This window comes from Oncorhynchus keta, chromosome 10 (assembly GCF_023373465.1).
Source record: "Oncorhynchus keta strain PuntledgeMale-10-30-2019 chromosome 10, Oket_V2, whole genome shotgun sequence".
NCBI lineage: Eukaryota > Metazoa > Chordata > Actinopteri > Salmoniformes > Salmonidae > Oncorhynchus > Oncorhynchus keta.
This window is the reverse complement of record NC_068430.1, coordinates 47482553-47502681: the sequence shown is the minus strand read 5'-3', so window position 1 is coordinate 47502681 and position 20129 is coordinate 47482553. Positions and strand designations below refer to the sequence as shown.

Here is a 20129-nt window from a genome sequence, read left to right as displayed (position 1 = left end):
CAACAACAACAATCAATCAATGTGAAGAGTGGGACACAGATTAGTAGTGGATCCCCCAGTTGTCACAGTTGGGCCTTGTGTTCAACATAGCTCAGTATTTGAGTGTGTTTCCCGCACATGTAAGTAGCTTTCATTTCTTCTTCCTCCATAGTTCCCTAGAACTAACGCCCTCCCCTTTGCAGCAGAGGCCAGGCAAAAGCGCGCGCTTTCTGTGCCACTGGCTTCAATCAGGTCCACCAAACGCAGATAATAAGAGCACCAAGCAGGAAAAATTACGTCATTAATTCACTTGAACTCAGCTAGCGAACACACAATGTCTGGAAGAGGTAAAGGCGGCAAGGGACTCGGAAAAGGAGGCGCCAAGCGTCACCGTAAGGTTCTCCGCGATAACATCCAGGGAATCACCAAGCCCGCCATTCGCCGTCTGGCTCGCCGTGGCGGCGTGAAGCGTATCTCCGGGCTGATCTACGAGGAGACCCGCGGTGTCCTGAAGGTGTTCCTTGAGAACGTGATCCGTGACGCCGTCACCTACACCGAGCACGCCAAGAGGAAGACCGTTACGGCCATGGACGTGGTCTACGCTCTGAAACGCCAGGGACGCACCCTGTACGGTTTCGGCGGTTAAACGCACTCTTCTCGGAACGTCAACATCCCGACTTGAACCCAAAGGCTCTTTTAAGAGCCACCCACATCCGCTTCAAAAGGGCCAAATCCATTGTCGTATTAAACCATGAGCCACTCTGAGTGGACGGGGAAGAAGTGTTTATGACAGGAGGCTATGTTCAGTACAGTCGTATTAAACCATGAGCCACTCTGAGTGGACGGGGAAGAAGTGTTCATGACAGGAGGCTATGTTCAGCGCAGGCTTTGCGTACAGTCGTATTACGAGACACCCGAAATAAAGGCACCACGGCTGGTAAATCCCCACCAAGTCCAAAAAGGGGGGCTTTATTTCTGGCCATTGCATGGGTATTTTTTTTTTAAACACACCATTCCCCACCAGTGACAGAGCATAGGCTATGGAATAAGGGGGACAGGTCTTTGTTAGGGAAGCAAGCCTCTGAGTGGAAGGCTCTTATGCGCGCTCAGCTCCACCGGGCAAATGGCAGGGGCGCCTATGAGAAAGCAGGGGTGTGTCCACGGCCGGCGAATTAGCTTAGCTTCGTCTTCATAAGAGGGAAAGGGCTCTCCGCCCCTCATTCGTTTGTGAGAAGCAACGAGACATCAGCGTCATGCCCGAGCCAGCAAAGTCCGCGCCCAAGAAGGGCTCCAAGAAAGCCGTCACCAAGACCGCAGGGAAAGGCGGCAAGAAGCGCCGAAAGTCTAGGAAGGAGAGCTACGCCATTTACGTGTACAAAGTCCTGAAGCAGGTCCACCCCGATCCGGCATCTCCTCCAAGGCCATGGGAATCATGAACTCGTTCGTGAACGACATCTTCGAGCGCATCGCCGGAGAGTCGTCTCGCCTGGCCCACTACAACAAGCGTTCCACCATCACCTCCAGGGAGATCCAGACCGCAGTGCGCCTGCTGCTCCCCGGAGAGCTGGCCAAGCACGCAGTGTCCGAGGGCACCAAGGCCGTGACCAAGTACACCAGCTCCAAGTAAACAGCGCATTTGGAGTGCTGTAGTAACCCAAAGGCTCTTTTAAGAGCCACCCACCCTGTCAGTGAAAAAAGCTAATCCATTGTGTGTGTGTGTGTGTGTGTGGACATGTTAGAGTGGTGTGTCCAATTTTGGGGGGGGATAAATAATGCTGACATGAACAGGGTAGGAATATGTGCATGCCAGTAGAACACAGTGAGTGGGATTCCACTCGTGCTCCAATGACTGGAGCCTGTATCACTTTAGGCCGAAGCAGGGACCCTCTGCACACATGAACAACAGTCACTATTGAAACTTGCCGTTCCACCTGTACAAGAGGGAGGAGGAGGAGAAGCGCCTCCACATCGCTCTCTCTAGGCCTATATCAGGGCGAACAAGCACATGGGGCGCCAGCCTCCATAGCGCCGGCCGCACAGCCAGACACCAAGACCCACAGACACAAAGACCGGCACGAGTCACACTGCGGAGTCCAGAGACAAGGTGAGCTCAACTACTTTGGCCCTCACCTCATCTGGATGAGAGAGAGAGAGAGACTACCTAGCACAAGAAAAAACACACTGTGCACAAAGAGCAGGCTCCAAATCCCACTAAAGGACTCATAAAACATCACACACACACACACACACACACAGTGCAAGTAAGCATGTCGTTGGACAGTGTATTATTTCCTGTGCCTCCTGGACACATGACGAATACAACGTGAAACTAGTCTCAGCCAGGCCTCACAAGTGCATGTGTTTTAAGGTCCCCAAAAGAGCTCTCCTTTAAAACACCAAGGTGCACATCAGGGGACGCCAAACCATTTGACTCCCTTGCCAGACATCTCGGCTCACTCCACAATCAATGGTGCTCGCAATCGGATGCACTTTTAGGCCATTTAGGAGACAAATAGCACAGGAAAAGCAGTGCGCACCGCTCCACCCGACAGTCGAACGGTGAGGTTTTGAGCGAGTCGCAGCAAAATGCACGGGGCTTCTGCAGCCCACATGACTTTATTCTGAACGGACACAAGTCTGCTCGCTGGGCCGTTCGCTTTTGGGCCAAAAACACGGCTCCGTCGGTGACTTTTGGCCCGATATTGGCGACCAGAAAACACAAGTGAAAGAGCATTTGGCCAGCCCGGAGAAGCCGAGCTGGGTGGCTTGAGTCTACATGGTTCTCATGTCGCGTTTAAGGCCAGCCCCCTGCACGGTGTGGAGCTTCAATAGCGCAGAGCAGCGTCTACAGCAAAGTACTCCTCCTCACAGACTACCGTAGTGTTGTAAGTGTGTGTGTTTACCGGACCGAACGACAGACATGGCAGAAGTCGCACCAGCACCCGCCGCCGCCGCGCCGGCCAAGGCACCCAAGAAGAAGGCAGCAGCCAAGCCCAAGAAAGCGGGACCCAGCGTAGGCGAGCTCATCGTCAAGGCGGTGTCCGCCTCCAAGGAGAGGAGCGGCGTGTCCCTGGCCGCGCTCAAGAAGTCTCTGGCGGCAGGCGGCTACGACGTGGAGAAGAACAACTCCCGTGTCAAGATCGCCGTCAAGAGCCTCGTCACCAAGGGCACCCTGGTCCAGACCAAGGGCACCGGTGCCTCTGGCTCCTTCAAGCTCAACAAGAAGGCCGTCGAGGCAAAGAAGCCCGCCAAGAAAGCCGCAGCCCCCAAAGCTAAGAAGGTGGCCGCCAAGAAGCCCGCCGCTGCCAAGAAGCCCAAGAAGGTAGCAGCCAAGAAGGCCGTGGCCGCAAAGAAGTCCCCCAAGAAGGCCAAGAAGCCCGCTACACCCAAAAAGGCCGCCAAGAGCCCAAAGAAGGTGAAGAAGCCCGCCGCAGCGGCCAAGAAAGCGGCCAAGAGCCCCAAGAAGGCTACCAAGGCAGCGAAGCCCAAAGCCGCCAAGCCCAAGGCAGCCAAGGCCAAGAAGGCAGCCCCCAAGAAGAAGTAAACCTATTACAAACAGTGTTCTTTCTACTCGACACATGTTGTTACCACAAAAGGCTCTTTTAAGAGCCACCCACCTCTTTCCATAAAAGTGCATGTCATTCCATGTATGTCCTGCCTACCTACCTACCCCCGTGGTGCAAAAGAAATGAAATGAATGACTTTTACGCACCACATTTTCAAGTGGCTAAATGGCTTTACATTTGTCACTCAAGAGTGCAGCACCCTCACCTGTCAACATTGTTGTGATATGTGTTAGAATTCACATGTCACATTGATCGTGATAATAATAAGAATACATACTATAGTGGGTTGGACAGCAGCCATTTGTATTATGAGCCACTCTCGATTTGATTGATACATGTTTCAGTGATTTGAGTTGTCACTTTGGCGCTCCCGCCAACGAGAAAAAGTAACAAAAGTCGGAGGGAAACAGAGTGGCCTAGCCCTTGTCACTCTGCTGCCTGCCTGCCTGCGGGCGGGGGGGGTGGGGGGGGCGGGCTTAGGACTGTCTGTCTGTCCCTCCCTCACTCCAATTGGATAAGGCCACACCGGTCCGGTGGCCAATCGATGCCTTTTGTGGCGAGGTATAAGTAAGGCTCTCGAGGTCGCCAGCGGCTCATTCAGACTTTCTGTGACATACTGAAGCTACCAATATGAGCGGAAGAGGCAAAACCGGAGGCAAGGCCAGGGCGAAGGCAAAGACACGTTCATCCCGTGCCGGGCTCCAGTTCCCCGTGGGCCGTGTGCACAGGCTGCTGCGCAAAGGCAACTACGCCGAGCGTGTGGGCGCTGGCGCACCAGTCTACCTGGCCGCAGTGCTCGAGTACCTGACTGCTGAGATCCTGGAGTTGGCCGGAAACGCTGCCCGTGACAACAAGAAGACTCGTATCATCCCCCGTCACCTGCAGCTGGCAGTCCGTAACGACGAGGAGCTGAACAAACTGCTTGGCGGCGTGACCATCGCTCAGGGTGGTGTTCTGCCCAACATCCAGGCAGTGCTGCTCCCCAAGAAGACTGAGAAGGCCGTCAAAGCCAAGTAAAATCGCTGGTGCGGCTGCAACTTGACTACTCAACCCCCAAAGGCTCTTTTAAGAGCCAACCACCTAGCTCAGCAAAAGCGCAAAGTGTCCTTTCTATGGCTGGCCAACTATTTGGCGTGTTTGTTAGATACATATACACGGCACAGTATCAAGTGCCCACATGAGGCCTAAATGAAGAATAACAACTACTAGGCTAAAATGAGAGCATTATTGCGCGTAAAGTGTAACGTTGCTCGCGGCCCTAACAAAAGACCCAAGCGCGCCTCGGCGAGGGGGGGGGGGTTGCGTTTTGGGGTGGCACGGAGAGGCCGAGCGTCCCGTCCAATGGGTGGCGGAGGAGGCCTCCGCAACGGGCCAATCAGGGCGGTGCGGAGATGGTGACCAATCAGCAGACGCCGCTGCCGGCTTTATAAACTTCACATAGGCATTTGGAGGCTATACTCCGACTGTGAAAGAAGGAAGCTAGCTAGCGCCATGGCCAGAACCAAGCAAACCGCTCGCAAATCCACCGGTGGCAAAGCACCCAGGAAGCAGCTCGCCACCAAGGCTGCACGCAAGAGCGCCCCGGCCACCGGCGGCGTGAAGAAGCCTCACCGTTACAGGCCCGGCACCGTGGCTCTTAGAGAGATCCGTCGTTACCAGAAGTCCACTGAGCTGCTGATCCGCAAACTGCCTTTCCAGCGCCTGGTGCGAGAAATTGCCCAGGACTTTAAGACCGACCTGCGCTTCCAGAGTTCCGCAGTGATGGCCCTGCAGGAGGCAAGCGAGGCTTACCTGGTCGGCCTGTTCGAGGACACCAACCTGTGCGCCATCCACGCCAAGAGGGTGACCATCATCCCAAGGACATCCAGCTGGCCCGTCGTATTCGTGGAGAGCGCGCATAAACGATGACCTGATCTCCAAAATCCCCCAAAGGCTCTTTTAAGAGCCACCTCCATATTTCAGTCAAAAAGGCACATTTGTTCCATTTGTACACGCCCCTTTCCCACCGTGTTCCCTGCTCTCGAGTCCCTACAGACCGTGGTTCGATTCCAGGCTGTATCACCACCGGCCGTGATTGTAAATAAGAGTTGGTTCTTAACTGACTTGAGTCGTTTCAGTAACGCTCTCTATATGTGATTAGATGTATGCCTAGAGTAGAAGAGGGGAAAATACACTAGCAGTAATAAGTGATAGTAATGATATAGGGCAAACAACTGACTTTGAAAGTCCCATGTTGCAGTGCCACTGATGAGAGGGGAAAAGTTTACCGTGGAGCACGGAGGCCATCTTGTGGTTAAACGCGGTTACTGTCAGCGTGTCAGCACGTCATAGTGGCTCCCTATTGGTATTTGATCTTCAGGCCAGCGTTTCCCAAACTCGGTCCTCGGCTCCCCAAGTGGGGCAAGTTGTATTTTTTCGATTCCAATTGCTCTTGGAATGTAACATGCTAGAGTCTGTCTATTCCATTGTGAAAATGGCCATTCAATCATTTCTGGGCCATGTGACATTCCTGGATGGCAAAAAAAAATCCATGTTTTGATCCGATCATTACAACGTTAGCTGTGCGCACCCCATAATTCATGCGACTGACTAAGCTATTGAAAGTAAAATGATATATCTCTGTCCAGCGCAAGTGAAAGGTGGTCGAAAAAAAGTGGTACCAACGTTTTGGTTGAAGGTACAGGCAATGTTGTAGGCCACCAAATTAGACGTGATATTATTAAGTCGCCCTTCTGTGCTTGTTTGTGTGAGTGCATAGGTAAGTTGTTTCGATATGGTGGAATACATGGAGAGATGAAAGGAATCTATTTAGTGGGATGAAATCAGTGTGCGATTGAATATTCCAATGCCATACCCATTGTTAGTCCTTTAGACTAGATCCGAGATCCCTTAAGAGAAAAGGTATCAGGACAGCAGGAATCAATCGATGTAATAATCATCAAGGGCTTGCAAAAGAGCTGTTACGAAACAGGACACAAGCAGCCGGGATGATTGCCCTATTAGTAGTTGACCAGTTACAAAATAGCAATCACCAATGCAGGCAGGTACGTGTTGATTGCTGCATTGGCTTCGTAAATAGGCTTCATAAGGAACTAAATGGCTCAGCACATGACACCTTCACTGTGCAGAATATTTGATAGTACTGACTCCCGTTGAGTAGAGTCGTGTGTCTTTGGCGTGATTTGAAGTCGACTTCTGATGTGGGATTTAGCTCATTTTTAAAAGAATATTTGCTGAGGATTCGAAATGATAAGACAAAGTAAATGCCCTAAATACAGGCTGCCAGTTAAATGCAGCAATGACACGGCTAAAGTGTGTCATTGCCGGACCAAAGAGCGGGAATTGTCTGCCGTTGCATCTTCAGTCATGAGACAGGTAATAGCGGAGCTCCGTGGTGCTGAAAAAGACAGCGCCCCTGGCCATTTGGCAACGCCTATTTCCCGTTGGAGGGATACTTGACATGCTATAGGCACAGTTCAGTACACCCCTCATCCAACAGAGCCCCTCCTATAATTGGTCCCAGAATCATCCACTTGATTCCCGACCATCAACCGATTCTCGGGGTGCATTGGTGTAAAATGTGGTCGTCGAGATAAAGTTCTATAGGCTACATGGGGTAATGGCATCCAGAGCTTACAGATAAAGAGTGCAGTAGGCTAGAGAGAAAAGTAGCATTCCGTTTTTCATAAAGTAGGTCAATGTAACTTACCCTCTTTTGATACTTGAGAAACATACATTCACATGATGTCCAAATCTGCAAGAGACAAACCAGCAGAACATCAGCAGGTGAACAAAAGGGTTAAGTGAATATGATTTAAGAGCAGTCAAATGAAGTAATAGTGACATTTGACCACGTACTTGTTGTGACAATTGCATCAGGTTTGAGGGAGAAATGCTCTGTGTGGCCATTGTGAGTGGCACTTCTGATCCAGCAGGTGGTGGGTGTTAAGATCCCTTCCTATGTGGCTTGAATGATGAGCCAGTGTTGGAAAAATGACTTGTGGTACAGCGGGTGGCGGTGAAATGTCTCCCTATCTATATGACTTGACCTACTCCTTTGACATTGTTCACTTGATTGGAGATGATTCCGGTCTTCTTCATGTCCTCTTCATGAGCACTTCTGCATGTCTTCCTTCCTGTCTTGCCATGTGGGTTCCACGGAGGTGTGTGTTTTTGTTAGATACCACTGGGCACATTCCTAACGTGGAGGTCGTTTGCATAGCTCATGTTAGTCTACGGACGGTCTGACATTGCTCGTCCATATTTTGATGTATTCCAATTCCATTTGGGTGTATTGTGTGGAATGTTGGAACATGGTTCGATCTTACTTGTTAGACTTGACTGTGCTGTTGGAGTCGTTAACACAAGCATTTCTGCTAAACAGGTGTATGTATATCTCTCTAGTCACCCCCAAACCCAATTCTTTCTTTGGCCGCATCTCCTTCCAGGTCTCTGCTGCCAATGACTGGAAGGAAGTCCAAAAATCTCTGAAACTGGAAACACTTATCTCCCTCACTAGCTTTAAGCACCAACTGTCAGAGCATCTTACAGATTACTGCACCTGTACATAGCCCACCTATAGTTTAGGCCAAACAACTAGCTCTTTCCCTACTGTATTTAATGAATTTATTTTGCTCCTATGCACCCCATTATTTTTATTTCTACTTTGCACATTTCTTCCATTGCAAATGTACAATTCCAGTGTTTGACTTGCTATATTGTATTTACTTTGCCACCATGGCCTTTTTTGCCTTTACCTCCCTATCTCACCTCATTTGCTCACATCGTATATAGAGTTGTTTATACTGTATTATTGACTGTATGTTTGTTTTACTCCATGTGTAAGTCTGTGTCGTAGTATGTGTCGAACTGCTTTGCTTTATCTTGGCCAGGTCGCAATTGTAAATGAGAAGTTGTTCTCAACTTGCCTACCTGGTTAATTAAATAAAGGTGAGAAGATTAAAAAAGGGAAAAAATGTGGCTATTTGATTAGGACTTTTCTTCTATGTGTCGCAACTCCATTTCCACTTTATGTCCCCGTTAGGGAGGTGTAATTTATGCTGCAGGCTAATTACAAAATTGTGGTCCAAGTTCAACTCCTAGCCTATAGGGTGTGGTAACAGGCCCTCTGTTATTTGTTGTTGTACTCTGCATGTGAAGTACTCTGCATGTGAAGTATCTGCACTGTAGCCTATAGAAGAAGTAAGCCCTTGTTAATAGGGGAACGCAAGCAGTTGAAGGGAACAAGTGACAGAGTCTAACCTGCTGTTGAACACAAACTCCCAGTCCTATGATGTTGCTCTGTGAAGAAGGTTAGCTTTTCAGCATTCAATTCCTGGCAGCCTTCTTCTCCTGGTTGATTTGTGAATGTGACTGGTTAGAGAATGTTTGGCTTGGGTATCCAAGGTGTTTGAGATTGTTGAGGACCAGTGTTCCGAGGGGCTGACTGTGACATCATAAAGCGGAATGTAGTTAGCATGCTGTTTGAGGGATTCCTATTCAGTCCGTTGCGGCCTTCCAGGCAGTGCAGTTGTGCTTCAAGTGTGCTCTCTCTCTGTGTGATGACTTGTTGTGCCTACACGGAGTAGAGCTACGAACGGACGTGACATTTGGGTTAAGCCTAAGCCTTTTCGTAACCTTAACCTATTTCTTCTAACTTGCTATTCTTTGTGCTTTGATGACACTAGCTGCATCCCAGCAAGTTGAAGGCCGGCAGCCACTAAGTAGAGGTAAGAGACAATTATGGCAACAATAAGTTGTAAGATGAAACCTAGTCACATCTGAGATGTGAATCAACTGCACTGATTGATCAATCGCCAGTATGTGCCCTTGGGCCTCATTTGTCCCCTTTGAAATGACCTGTTGAGATCATTCGATGCAACATCTGAGGCTATCTGGCCTCATACCACTATTTCCATAATATAAGGCTATGTTATTGGTTTTTGAAAAAAGTACCATACAATATTTGCACATGCCTATCACCTCTGTACGCATAGGAAAACGATCCCTTTATTGTGTGTGTGTGTTGGGTGGGTGTCTGAGGAATGTTTTACAGCGTTTCAGCTTGCAGAGGTATCACCACCCTTCCCATGGCCACCTGGATCCTGTCTAGGGAAGAAAACGAAGAATGATGTTATTACATGGCCTTCAAGAGCTACATGACTGCTGAGGTGACATATCGGACCCCTTAGGATTTGTGGCATTCCTTGTGTATTTGTTTCCCGTATGTTCCACTTCGTTTCTCCTTTGTACTTGTGACACTATTAGAGTTTTTTTACGCCTATCTCTATTAGGTGTGACTGGCAACTGCAGTGGGTTGAATCCTACTAGTTCAGTGTTTCCCAACTCCAGGCAGGGGTAGAGTAGCCATTTGTGTTGTAGCCCTGGAGAGTCCACCAAACGCAGATAATAACCAAGCAGAAGAAATTACGTCATTAATTCACTTGAACTCAGCTAGCGAACACACAATGTCTGGAAGAGGTAAAGGCGGCAAGGGACTCGGAAAAGGAGGCGCCAAGCGTCACCGTAAGGTTCTCCGCGATAACATCCAGGGAATCACCAAGCCCGCCATTCGCCGTCTGGCTCGCCGTGGCGGCGTGAAGCGTATCTCCGGGCTGATCTACGAGGAGACCCGCGGTGTCCTGAAGGTGTTCCTTGAGAACGTGATCCGTGACGCCGTCACCTACACCGAGCACGCCAAGAGGAAGACCGTTACGGCCATGGACGTGGTCTACGCTCTGAAACGCCAGGGACGCACCCTGTACGGTTTCGGCGGTTAAACGCACTCTTCTCGGAACGTCAACATCCCGACTTGAACCCAAAGGCTCTTTTAAGAGCCACCCACATCCGCTTCAAAAGGGCCAAATCCATTGTCGTATTAAACCATGAGCCACTCTGAGTGGACGGGGAAGAAGTGTTTATGATAGGAGGCTATGTTCAGTACAGTCGTATTAAACCATGAGCCACTCTGAGTGGACGGGGAAGAAGTGTTTATGACAGGAGGCTATGTTCAGTACAGTCGTATTAAACCATGAGCCACTCTGAGTGGACGGGGAAGAAGTGTTCATGACAGGAGGCTATGTTCAGCGCAGGCTTTGCGTACAGTCGTATTACGAGACACCCGAAATAAAGGCACCACGGCTGGTAAATCCCCACCAAGTCCAAAAAGGGGGGCTTTATTTCTGGCCATTGCATGGGTATTTTTTTTTAAACACACCATTCCCCACCAGTGACAGAGCATAGGCTATGGAATAAGGGGGACAGGTCTTTGTTAGGGAAGCAAGCCTCTGAGTGGAAGGCTCTTATGCGCGCTCAGCTCCACCGGGCAAATGGCAGGGGCGCCTATGAGAAAGCAGGGGTGTGTCCACGGCCGGCGAATTAGCTTAGCTTCGTCTTCATAAGAGGGAAAGGGCTCTCCGCCCCTCATTCGTTTGTGAGAAGCAATGAGACATCAGCGTCATGCCCGAGCCAGCAAAGTCCGCGCCCAAGAAGGGCTCCAAGAAAGCCGTCACCAAGACCGCAGGGAAAGGCGGCAAGAAGCGCCGAAAGTCTAGGAAGGAGAGCTACGCCATTTACGTGTACAAAGTCCTGAAGCAGGTCCACCCCGATACCGGCATCTCCTCCAAGGCCATGGGAATCATGAACTCGTTCGTGAACGACATCTTCGAGCGCATCGCCGGAGAGTCGTCTCGCCTGGCCCACTACAACAAGCGTTCCACCATCACCTCCAGGGAGATCCAGACCGCAGTGCGCCTGCTGCTCCCCGGAGAGCTGGCCAAGCACGCAGTGTCCGAGGGCACCAAGGCCGTGACCAAGTACACCAGCTCCAAGTAAACAGCGCATTTGGAGTGCTGTAGTAACCCAAAGGCTCTTTTAAGAGCCACCCACCCTGTCAGTGAAAAAAGCTAATCCATTGTGTGTGTGTGTGTGGACATGTGAGAGTGGTGTGTCCAATTTTTTTTTGGGGGGGGGGATAAACAATGCTGACATGAACAGGGTAGGAATATGTGCATGCCAGTAGAACACAGTGAGTGGGATTCCACTCGTGCTCCAATGACTGGAGCCTGTATCACTTTAGGCCGAAGCAGGGACCCTCTGCACACATGAACAACAGTCACCGATTGAAACTTGCCGTTCCACCTGTACAAGAGGGAGGAGGAGAAGCGCCTCCACATCGCTCTCTCTAGGCCTATATCAGGGCGAACAAGCACATGGGGCGCCAGCCTCCATAGCGCCGGCCGCACAGCCAGACACCAAGACCCACAGACACAAAGACCGGCACGAGTCACACTGCGGAGTCCAGAGACAAGGTGAGCTCAACTACTTTGGCCCTCACCTCACCTCATCTGGATGAGAGAGAGAGAGAGAGACTACCTAGCACAAGAAAAAACACACTGTGCACAAAGAGCAGGCTCCAAATCCCACTAAAGGACTCATAAAACATCACACACACACACAGTGCAAGTAAGCATGTCGTTGGACAGTGTATTATTTCCTGTGCCTCCTGGACACATGACGAATACAACGTGAAACTAGTCTCAGCCAGGCCTCACAAGTGCATGTGTTTTAAGGTCCCCAAAAGAGCTCTCCTTTAAAACACCAAGGTGCACATCAGGGGACGCCAAACCATTTGACTCCCTTGCCAGACATCTCGGCTCACTCCACAATCAATGGTGCTCGCAATCGGATGCACTTTTAGGCCATTTAGGAGACAAATAGCACAGGAAAAGCAGTACGCACCGCTCCACCCGAAAGTCGAACGGTGAGGTTCTACATCGTGGAGCTCCGCCCCATAGGGGAGCTCTGCTCCTAGTGATTTACCACGCTGCCTAGGCAGCGAATAGCCTGAGAAAAAATGATGCACACACCTACAGCCAATAGGAGTACAGGTGTCCCTATATAAGGGGATGCTTCCCCTCAATCAGCCTCCCATTATCTTCAGCGACAGGACTGGACTGAAGAAGCCTAGAAGAGAAGAGAAGAATCTCAGGACGAACCCTTCGTCGATATCCTGTTGTCGACGTCGTCCTTCAATGAGCACTTTTCCACCCCCAAAAGCTCTTTTAAGAGCTCAGTGTCGCTGCCCCACTATGGCGGCTTTGGACCAGCACAAACTTTGTTTTGTGTGCTTAGGTTCAAAGCATGCATGGGGCGGCCTCACAGATCCTCCGGAATGCGCTAGCTGTTCACTCCTTTCTTTAAAGGAGAGGAAACAGCGATGGGCATTTTTCATTGAGGATTTCCCTCTCGAGGATGCGATTTCTATGATAGCCTCAGGCTCTGAGGCGTCATATGATGACAGCGCCTCTAGAGAGGATGAGGATGTTGGGAAGTGTCTGGATTATTCTCAGATAAAATCCAGTCTACCGACCGAGGCTGAAGAGAACCCCCTCCCCAGGGAGAGTGAGGTGATTTTCTCATCCTTAGGCGAGGACGAGACGGGCTCTGAATTTTCAGCAGCCCCCTCCTACGCAGTAGCCTCTCTGCGCTCTGATTTTACAGGGCTCATTGAGCGGGCTGCGAGCAGGTTGGGAGTTACACTGCCCCCCATCCCCTCCGTTTCGGAAGTGGATTTAATGGTGGGCGGCCCCTATTCCAGACCTAGACGGGCAGCGGTACTTTTGGCACCGACCATGCCCTCGCTCGCCAAGTATGTGGAGGGTGCATGGGAAACGCCTTTGACGGCCAGAGCGCCGGTGAAGGCGTATATTCCATTCACTAACGTTGCCAGACAACGGCCACAAGAGATCCCTAAGCTCGAGGCCGCCCTAGCTGCGTACCTCGTGCCAGGTTCGAGCTCTTGGCTGTCTGCCAAGAGACCCACATTACCAACGACTAAGGACCGTCTCACAGCACAGCTGGCTGAGAAGTCCTTTGTCCTTGGTACACAGGCTGTAGCAGCAGCGAATAATATTGCCCTCTTGGCAGCCTCTCTATCCCGTCTGACCACGGGTAGAGAGGGGCTGTCGGGAGAGGAGATGGAGGAAGCGTCGAAGATTTCCGGCGCCATTCTCCATCTCACACAGGCATCGGCTGTATGTGCGGGGAGATCTATGGCCACTTCGGTGGTAATGGAACGACACCTCTGGCTGTCTTTGACGGCTATGAAGGAGACCGACAAAGCCGCCCTATTGAACGCCCCCATTTCTGACAGCGGTCTCTTTGGAGCCGCCGTCACTGATGCGACGGCGCATTTTGGGAAGCTTGAGGAGGAGAGAAAGCAGCTGGCGAGACACCTGCCCTTGGCAGGAGGGTCTAGAACAGCTACGAAATATCCCCATCGCTCCACCGTCTCCAGTAGACCAGGGTCTACGGGCAGACGGAGAGCCCGTCGAGCAGCCGCACCTGGAGTACCTAGAGCGGGCCCCGCCCCTCCGGTAGCACCAGAGAAGGCGGCGGTGAAACCGACGAGAGAGACCCCGTTTATTTCGTCGCCCTGGCAGCCGAGAGGCAGTCAGAAGAGGCGACGGCCATGACGGGACGAGGGGGAGAGGACGGGAGAGAGCGCCGCACTTCTTGTGATGGCGCCCACTGTTCATCCCCCACCCCTGCAAAGGGATGGAGGAGTTGTAGTGTTTAATAAAGAATGTGTTCCATCTGACTTTGTCACAAGAGAACCTCTTTTCCAAAACAAAACTGAGACCGCTCAGATTCCTCCTCGCTCTATCTCTCTCTCTTCCTCTCACCGCTGTGTGCAGCTCAGCCCATTGCGGAGCTGAGCACACACAGAGGGCCGTTGTGAGTGGGAATGACAAAGGGAAAGCAAGACGGACGCTCGTAATGAGCCGTCATGCTCTACCTCATAAAAACCCAACACTACACACTCTGAGGAGTGAAGTAGAGAGGAGTTTTAATAGCAGCCTGCGTACACAGCCCCATAGTAGGCCGATGAAGCAGTCGCTATTGGGAGACGGCGCACTAATTCAGGCCGGTGCCTCAATTAGTGTAGCGCAGACCCGTGCTGAGTTCAAGGAGGGCTGGAACCACAAGGTTACATGCATAACCGAAGTGTCGGCGCCCCCGATTCTCACAGAACGCGCTAGTGTTCCCTCCCCCTTTCGTAGGGGGCCCACCTTGGGCTGTTCCACCACTTCAGTGTTGGGAGACAGCGGCGGCTTGGGCTATAGAGGAATACAGGTCCTTCCTACTGTCTGTACCACAGCTTCGCGCTCTCCCGCTCTCAGAGCACTATTGGGAGTGGCGGAGAAGCTGCACCCTCTCCTCCTGGCTAAGTCGGACGCTGGAGAAGGGTTATGCCATTCAATTCCATCAAACTCCACCCCCCTTCTCGGGTGTGGTGGAGACGGTGATGAAGACGCCAGAGAAAGTAGCCGCTCTTGTGAAAGAGATTATGGAACTTTTGGCGAAGGAGGCGGTCACAGTAGTTCCCCAGGAGCAAAGGAACAGCGGGCTATATTCGCCCTATTTCCTAGTGCCAAAAAAGACGGGGGGGGTGAGGCCAATATTGGATTTACGCACTCTCAACGAGAGCGTAGCCAAACGGCCTTTCCGAATGCTCACGACAAAACGTCTACTGGAATGTATTCACAACAGAGACTTTTGTGTAAGCATAGATCTAAAGGACGCATACTTTCATGTGCCGGTACTTCCGCGTCACAGGAAGTTCCTGCGTTTCGCCTTTCAAGGGGTGGCGTACGAGTATGCGAGAATGCCATTCGGGTACGCCCTGGCACCTCGCACGTTTTCCAAATGTGTGGAGGCGGCATTGGAGCCGTTGCGCCGTCAGGGGATAAGGCTAATAGCCTACCTAGACGACCTACTGGTTTTGGCCTCGTCAGCAGAGCTGGCGATCACACACAGACAGTGATTCAAGAGTGCGCCTTGGCCCAGTCAACAGATTGTCTATCTGGGATTATAGATAGACACTGTGACTATGAGGGCGCGAATATCGGATCCTCGACGGGCTGCCTTGTTGTTAGCCCTGAGAAGGTTTTGGGTCTCATGTCGTCTGCCCACTCCGTGGTTCCGCTGGGACTTTTGCACATGCGCAAAACACAGCGATGGTTTGCTCAACTACGACTGGACCCAGTGAGGCACCCTCGTCGGTTGTTGACAGTTCCCCTCTCGCTCAGAGCGGACCTGAACTATTGGAGAGACCCGTGCGTAATGGCACACGGGGTCGCAATAGGCAGGGTGTCATCCCACATTCCAGTGTACACAGACGCTTGTCTGACTGGATGGGGAGGGACATGTCAGGCTCGGGCAGTCGGAGGTGTGTGGTCCCAATCGGGACGTCACATCAACCTCCTGGAATTGGAAACGGTTCTACTGGTTCTGACCCACTTCGTGTCCACCCTACGGGGACACGACGTGCTGGTTTGGTCAGACAACAGAACGACAGTAGCCTATATAAATCGCCAAGGGGGAGTCAGGTCTCCTGCACTCCACCGGTTGGCGGAGGAATTGTGGCTGTGGGCTCACGAGCACCTTCGCTCGTTGACAGCAGCGCACATTCCAGGCTGTCAGAATATCGGAGCAGACCTCATGTCTCGAGGGGGTCCCCGAGACGACGAGTGGCGACTGCACCCCGATGTTGTTCTCCAAATATGGGAACGGTTCGGGAGAGCCGAGGTGGACCTGTTCGCGTCACGTGTGAACGCGCAATGTCCCCTATGGTTTTCTCTACGAGCCCAGGACGAACCGCCACTAGGGATAGACGCTTTTGCGCACCAGTGGCCGGAGGTTCTCCTGTACGCATTTCCACCGCTGTCCTGCATTCTCCCACTGCTAGCCCGTGTGAGAACAGGAGGGCTGTCAATCATATTGATAGCCCCCGACCGCCCAGGGGCTCCGTGGTACGCGGAGATGATTCAAATGTCGATTGCACCATCATGGCCAATTCCACATCGACAGGACGCGATGTCTCTGGCGGCAGGCATGATAGAGCATTTGCCTCTAATCGGCCAGCCACTGAAGGTCTGGCTCCTGAGAGGGACAGGTTAGAGCGCCGTGGGTTATCTGATTCGGTAATCAGAACGATACAGGGCTCACGTGCCAGTTCCACATACAGGACTTATGCCAGTAGATGGAACATGTTTTCACAATGGTGCGCCACAGAGAATGTGGATCCCGTGTGCTGTCAGGTTGAGAGTGTGCTCTCTTTCCTACAGTTCATGTTTGACAAGCAGCGCTCAGCCGCCACCATTAAAGTGTTCGCGGCAGCGATTTCAGCTTGTCATGAGGGGTTTGACAGAGACACTGTTTTCAGTCACCCTCTAGTGAAACGGTTTCTATTGGGAACGCGGCGGCTTAGGCCAATGGCTAGAGCCACGCTACCACAGTGGGATTTAACTTTGGTACTCGAGGCGCTCTGTGAGACGCCGTTCGAACCATTGAATCAAATTCCCCTCAAGATGTTGTCTCTGAAGACCGCACTGTTGCTTGCCTTGACTACAGCCAAGCGTGTCAGTGATTTGTGTGCTCTTTCGACGAGACCCGACTGCCTTGCCATAAACGGCGACTTGAGCAGAGCGGTGTTACGTCCTAACCCGGCATTTACGCCGAAGGTTATTAAGAGCTCATACAGGTCGCAGACTGTTGAGCTATGGGCTTTCTCCCCCCTCCTCATGATGAGCGGAGAGAGGAGAGACTTCATCGCCTGTGCCCGGTGCGCGCCTTGGCGTGCTACGTGCAGCGCACGGCGATGATTAGGTCATCACCTCAGTTGTTTGTGTGTCACGGTGCTAACGCACTGGGTAGACCACTTTCAAAACAGCGGCTGTCTCATTGGCTTTGCGAAGGCATTGAGACGGCTTATGAGGCGGCAGGGCGACCAATGCCTCATGGCGTAAGAGCCCACTCCGCTCGTGGAGTAGCGGCGTCTACGGCACTTTTCAGAGGAACTGGGGTAGAGGATATTTGTGCAGCGGCGTCGTGGTCGTCACCGTCTCCTTTTATCCGATTCTACCTGTTGGACGTGTCGTCTAACTCTCTAGCTCGTTCTGTACTCAGCGTTGTTGAGGGCAGAACTTGAGTTAAGAAAGGGTGCAGGACTAATGAGACGTGTTCCCATTAGGTCCGCTCCTTTTTAACAGAAGAGAGAGAGACACACACATGTAACATGACCTTTGTTTGACACTGTCAATACAACAGGGAATGTCTAGACTGCCACCAGTGTGTCATTGTGCTGGGAAATAGTACTGTAACCTAGTGTTACCTGACTATTAGACCGGTCAATAAAGTTGAGAGAATATTGAGGCATCATCTATCTGCTGAGGCAGAATAGTTGACCTAAATTCTATCGTCTGCCCACGAATCATTGGCTCTGCCTATGCATTGAGTGTGGCGGGTTACACTGAGAAAGCAGTGAGCATGTCTTCTAACTGGTTCAGCCTGTACTCAGTTTTGTTGAGGTGAAGACTAGAATTAAGGCGGGAAAACACTGGATTAATGGGCAGGGTTCCCATCAGGTCCGTATTTTCTCCTTTATTACAAGGACTGCAGGACATGACTCCTGGCTGAGTGGCACAGTTGAGTCATGTGTTATATCTTGCCCACCAGTCTATGACTGTGTTGGGCAGAGCGATTAGGGGTATAGTTCTGTAATGGGTATTACAGTACTATTAGACCAATCGGTATATCAATAGAGTTGAGTTAATCTATCTGTGGTGCAGTTAGTATGACTCATATTCTATGATCTGCTCACTAGTCATTGGCTTTGCCTTTAGACTGAGTGAGCGGATTAGATCAAAGACACAGTACATTGTAATTTAGTGTGGTTCACAATAAATTGCAGTACTGTGGGATTTGGTCGCAGCCATTGCTGAGCTGACCTTTTCTTAAGGGGAAAGTGTTTTTGGCTCGGCAGGGAGTACATTTTGGGAGCGTTTCGCTCAGCCTTAAACCACTAGGAGCAGAGCTCCCCTATGGGGCGGAGCTCCACGATGTAGAACGATAGTTACCGGAGTGTAACTCCAGTTCTATGAGTGGAGCGGAGCCCCATAGGGCTTAAGGCCCTGCCGACCCCCAGTCTCGCTGAAGATAATTTTTCTGGAGGCTGATTGAGGGGAAGCATCCCCTTATATAGGGACACCTGTACTCCTATTGGCTGTAGGTGTGTGCATCATTTTTTCTCGGGCTATTCGCTGCCTAGGCAGCGGGGTAAACCACTAGGAGCAGAGCTCCCCTATGGGGCTCCGCTCCACTCATAGAACTGGAGTTACACTCCGGTAACTATCGTTCCACCTGTACAAGAGGGAGGAGGAGGAGAAGCGCCTCCACATCGCTCTCTCTAGGCCTGTATCAGGGCGAACAAGCACATGGGGCGCCAGCCTCCATAGCGCCGGCCGCACAGCCAGACACCAAGACCCACAGACACAAAGACCGGCACGAGTCACACTGCGGAGTCCAGAGACAAGGTGAGCTCAACTACTTTGGCCCTCACCTCATCTGGATGAGAGAGAGAGAGACTACCTAGCACAAGAAAAAACACACTGTGCACAAAGAGCAGGCTCCAAATCCCACTAAAGGACTCATAAAACATCACACACACACACACACAGTGCAAGTAAGCATGTCGTTGGACAGTGTATTACTGCCTACCTACCTACCTACCTACCTACCTACCCGTGGTGCAAAAGAAATGAAATGAATGACTTTTACGCACCACATTTTCGAGTGGCAAAATGGCTTTACATTTGTCACTCAAGAGTGCAGCACCCTCACCTGTCAACATTGTTGTGATATGTGTTAGAATTCACATGTCACATTGATCGTGATAATAAGAAGAATACATACTATAGTGGGTTGCAGCCATTTGTATTATGAGCCACTCTCGATTTGATTGATACATGTTTCAGTGATTTGAGTTGTCACTTTGGCGCTCCCGCCAACGAGAAAAAGTAACAAAAGTCGGAGGGAAACAGAGTGGCCTAGCCCTTGTCACTCTGCTGCCTGCCTGCGGGCGGGTGGGGGCGGGCTTAGGACTGTCTGTCTGTCCCTCCCTCACTCCAATTGGATAAGGCCACACCGGTCCGGTGGCCAATCGATGCCTTTTGTGGCGAGGTATAAGTAAGGCTCTCGAGGTGGCCAGCGGTTCATTCAGATTTTCTGTGACATACTGAGTCTACCAATATGAGCGGAAGAGGCAAAACCGGAGGCAAGGCCAGGGCGAAGTCAAAGACACGTTCATCCCGTGCCGGGCTCCAGTTCCCCGTGGGCCGTGTGCACAGGCTGCTGCGCAAAGGCCACTACGCCGAGCGTGTGGGCGCTGGCGCACCAGTCTACCTGGCCGCAGTGCTCGAGTACCTGACTGCTGAGATCCTGGAGTTGGCCGGAAACGCTGCCCGTGACAACAAGAAGACTCGTATCATCCCCCGTCACCTGCAGCTGGCAGTCCGTAACGACGAGGAGCTGAACAAACTGCTTGGCGGCGTGACCATCGCTCAGGGTGGTGTTCTGCCCAACATCCAGGCAGTGCTGCTCCCCAAGAAGACTGAGAAGGCCGTCAAAGCCAAGTAAAATCGCTGGTGCGGCTGCAACTTGACTACTCAACCCCCAAAGGCTCTTTTAAGAGCCAACCACCTAGCTCAGCAAAAGCGCAAAGTTTCCTTTCTATGGCTGGCC

General features: G+C 51.5%; 6 protein-coding genes, 1 long non-coding RNA gene and 2 pseudogenes across 9 annotated transcripts in view; all 9 read left to right on the top strand.

Moving 5' to 3' along the window:
* LOC127932237 (histone H4) overlaps positions 1-686 on the top strand; it is a 24055-nt gene extending 23369 nt beyond the window's left edge. For 2 of the 3 annotated variants that reach the window (XM_052527231.1, XM_052527229.1), the window contains one exon: positions 232-686. In XM_052527231.1, coding sequence (XP_052383191.1) covers positions 314-625 — 312 coding nt within the window. In that variant the 5' untranslated portion in view covers positions 232-313 and the 3' untranslated portion in view covers positions 626-686. The remainder of the gene's footprint in view (positions 1-231) is intronic. The other variant, XM_052527232.1, reaches the window with a different exon arrangement.
* Positions 1-20129, top strand: part of LOC127932232 (histone H2A-like) — a 27165-nt gene extending 7036 nt beyond the window's left edge. The window contains exon 2 of the mRNA XM_052527224.1: positions 19824-20129. Within this exon, the coding sequence (XP_052383184.1) occupies positions 19824-20024 (201 nt within the window). The 3' untranslated portion in view covers positions 20025-20129. The remainder of the gene's footprint in view (positions 1-19823) is intronic.
* LOC127932236 (histone H2B-like) lies at positions 1200-1656 on the top strand (annotated as a pseudogene).
* LOC118362790 (histone H1) lies at positions 1902-3645 on the top strand. The gene has a single exon (XM_035743406.2). The coding sequence runs from the start codon at positions 2900-2902 to the stop codon at positions 3521-3523; it is 624 nt and encodes a 207-aa protein (XP_035599299.2). The 5' UTR covers positions 1902-2899; the 3' UTR covers positions 3524-3645.
* Positions 4055-4831, top strand: LOC127932233 (histone H2A). Its single transcript, XM_052527225.1, has one exon. The coding sequence runs from the start codon at positions 4176-4178 to the stop codon at positions 4560-4562; it is 387 nt and encodes a 128-aa protein (XP_052383185.1). The 5' UTR covers positions 4055-4175; the 3' UTR covers positions 4563-4831.
* Positions 5037-7843, top strand: LOC127932231 (histone H3-like; annotated as a pseudogene).
* LOC127932240 (uncharacterized) lies at positions 8541-9928 on the top strand. Its single transcript, XR_008144641.1, has 3 exons — positions 8541-8857; positions 9233-9274; positions 9588-9928. It is a non-coding gene; the product is annotated as an uncharacterized LOC127932240 (long non-coding RNA).
* LOC127932238 (histone H4) lies at positions 9982-10385 on the top strand. Its single transcript, XM_052527233.1, has one exon. The coding sequence runs from the start codon at positions 10013-10015 to the stop codon at positions 10322-10324; it is 312 nt and encodes a 103-aa protein (XP_052383193.1). The 5' UTR covers positions 9982-10012; the 3' UTR covers positions 10325-10385.
* Positions 10995-11428, top strand: LOC127932235 (histone H2B). Its single transcript, XM_052527227.1, has one exon. The coding sequence runs from the start codon at positions 11004-11006 to the stop codon at positions 11376-11378; it is 375 nt and encodes a 124-aa protein (XP_052383187.1). The 5' UTR covers positions 10995-11003; the 3' UTR covers positions 11379-11428.

What these genes read in the sequence shown, in the direction of transcription:
- LOC118362790 (XM_035743406.2), top strand. Translation starts at nt 2,900, where the DNA reads ATGGCAGAAGTCGCACCAGCACCCGCCGCCGCCGCGCCGGCCAAGGCA.
- LOC127932233 (XM_052527225.1), top strand. Translation starts at nt 4,176, where the DNA reads ATGAGCGGAAGAGGCAAAACCGGAGGCAAGGCCAGGGCGAAGGCAAAG.
- LOC127932238 (XM_052527233.1), top strand. Translation starts at nt 10,013, where the DNA reads ATGTCTGGAAGAGGTAAAGGCGGCAAGGGACTCGGAAAAGGAGGCGCC.
- LOC127932235 (XM_052527227.1), top strand. Translation starts at nt 11,004, where the DNA reads ATGCCCGAGCCAGCAAAGTCCGCGCCCAAGAAGGGCTCCAAGAAAGCC.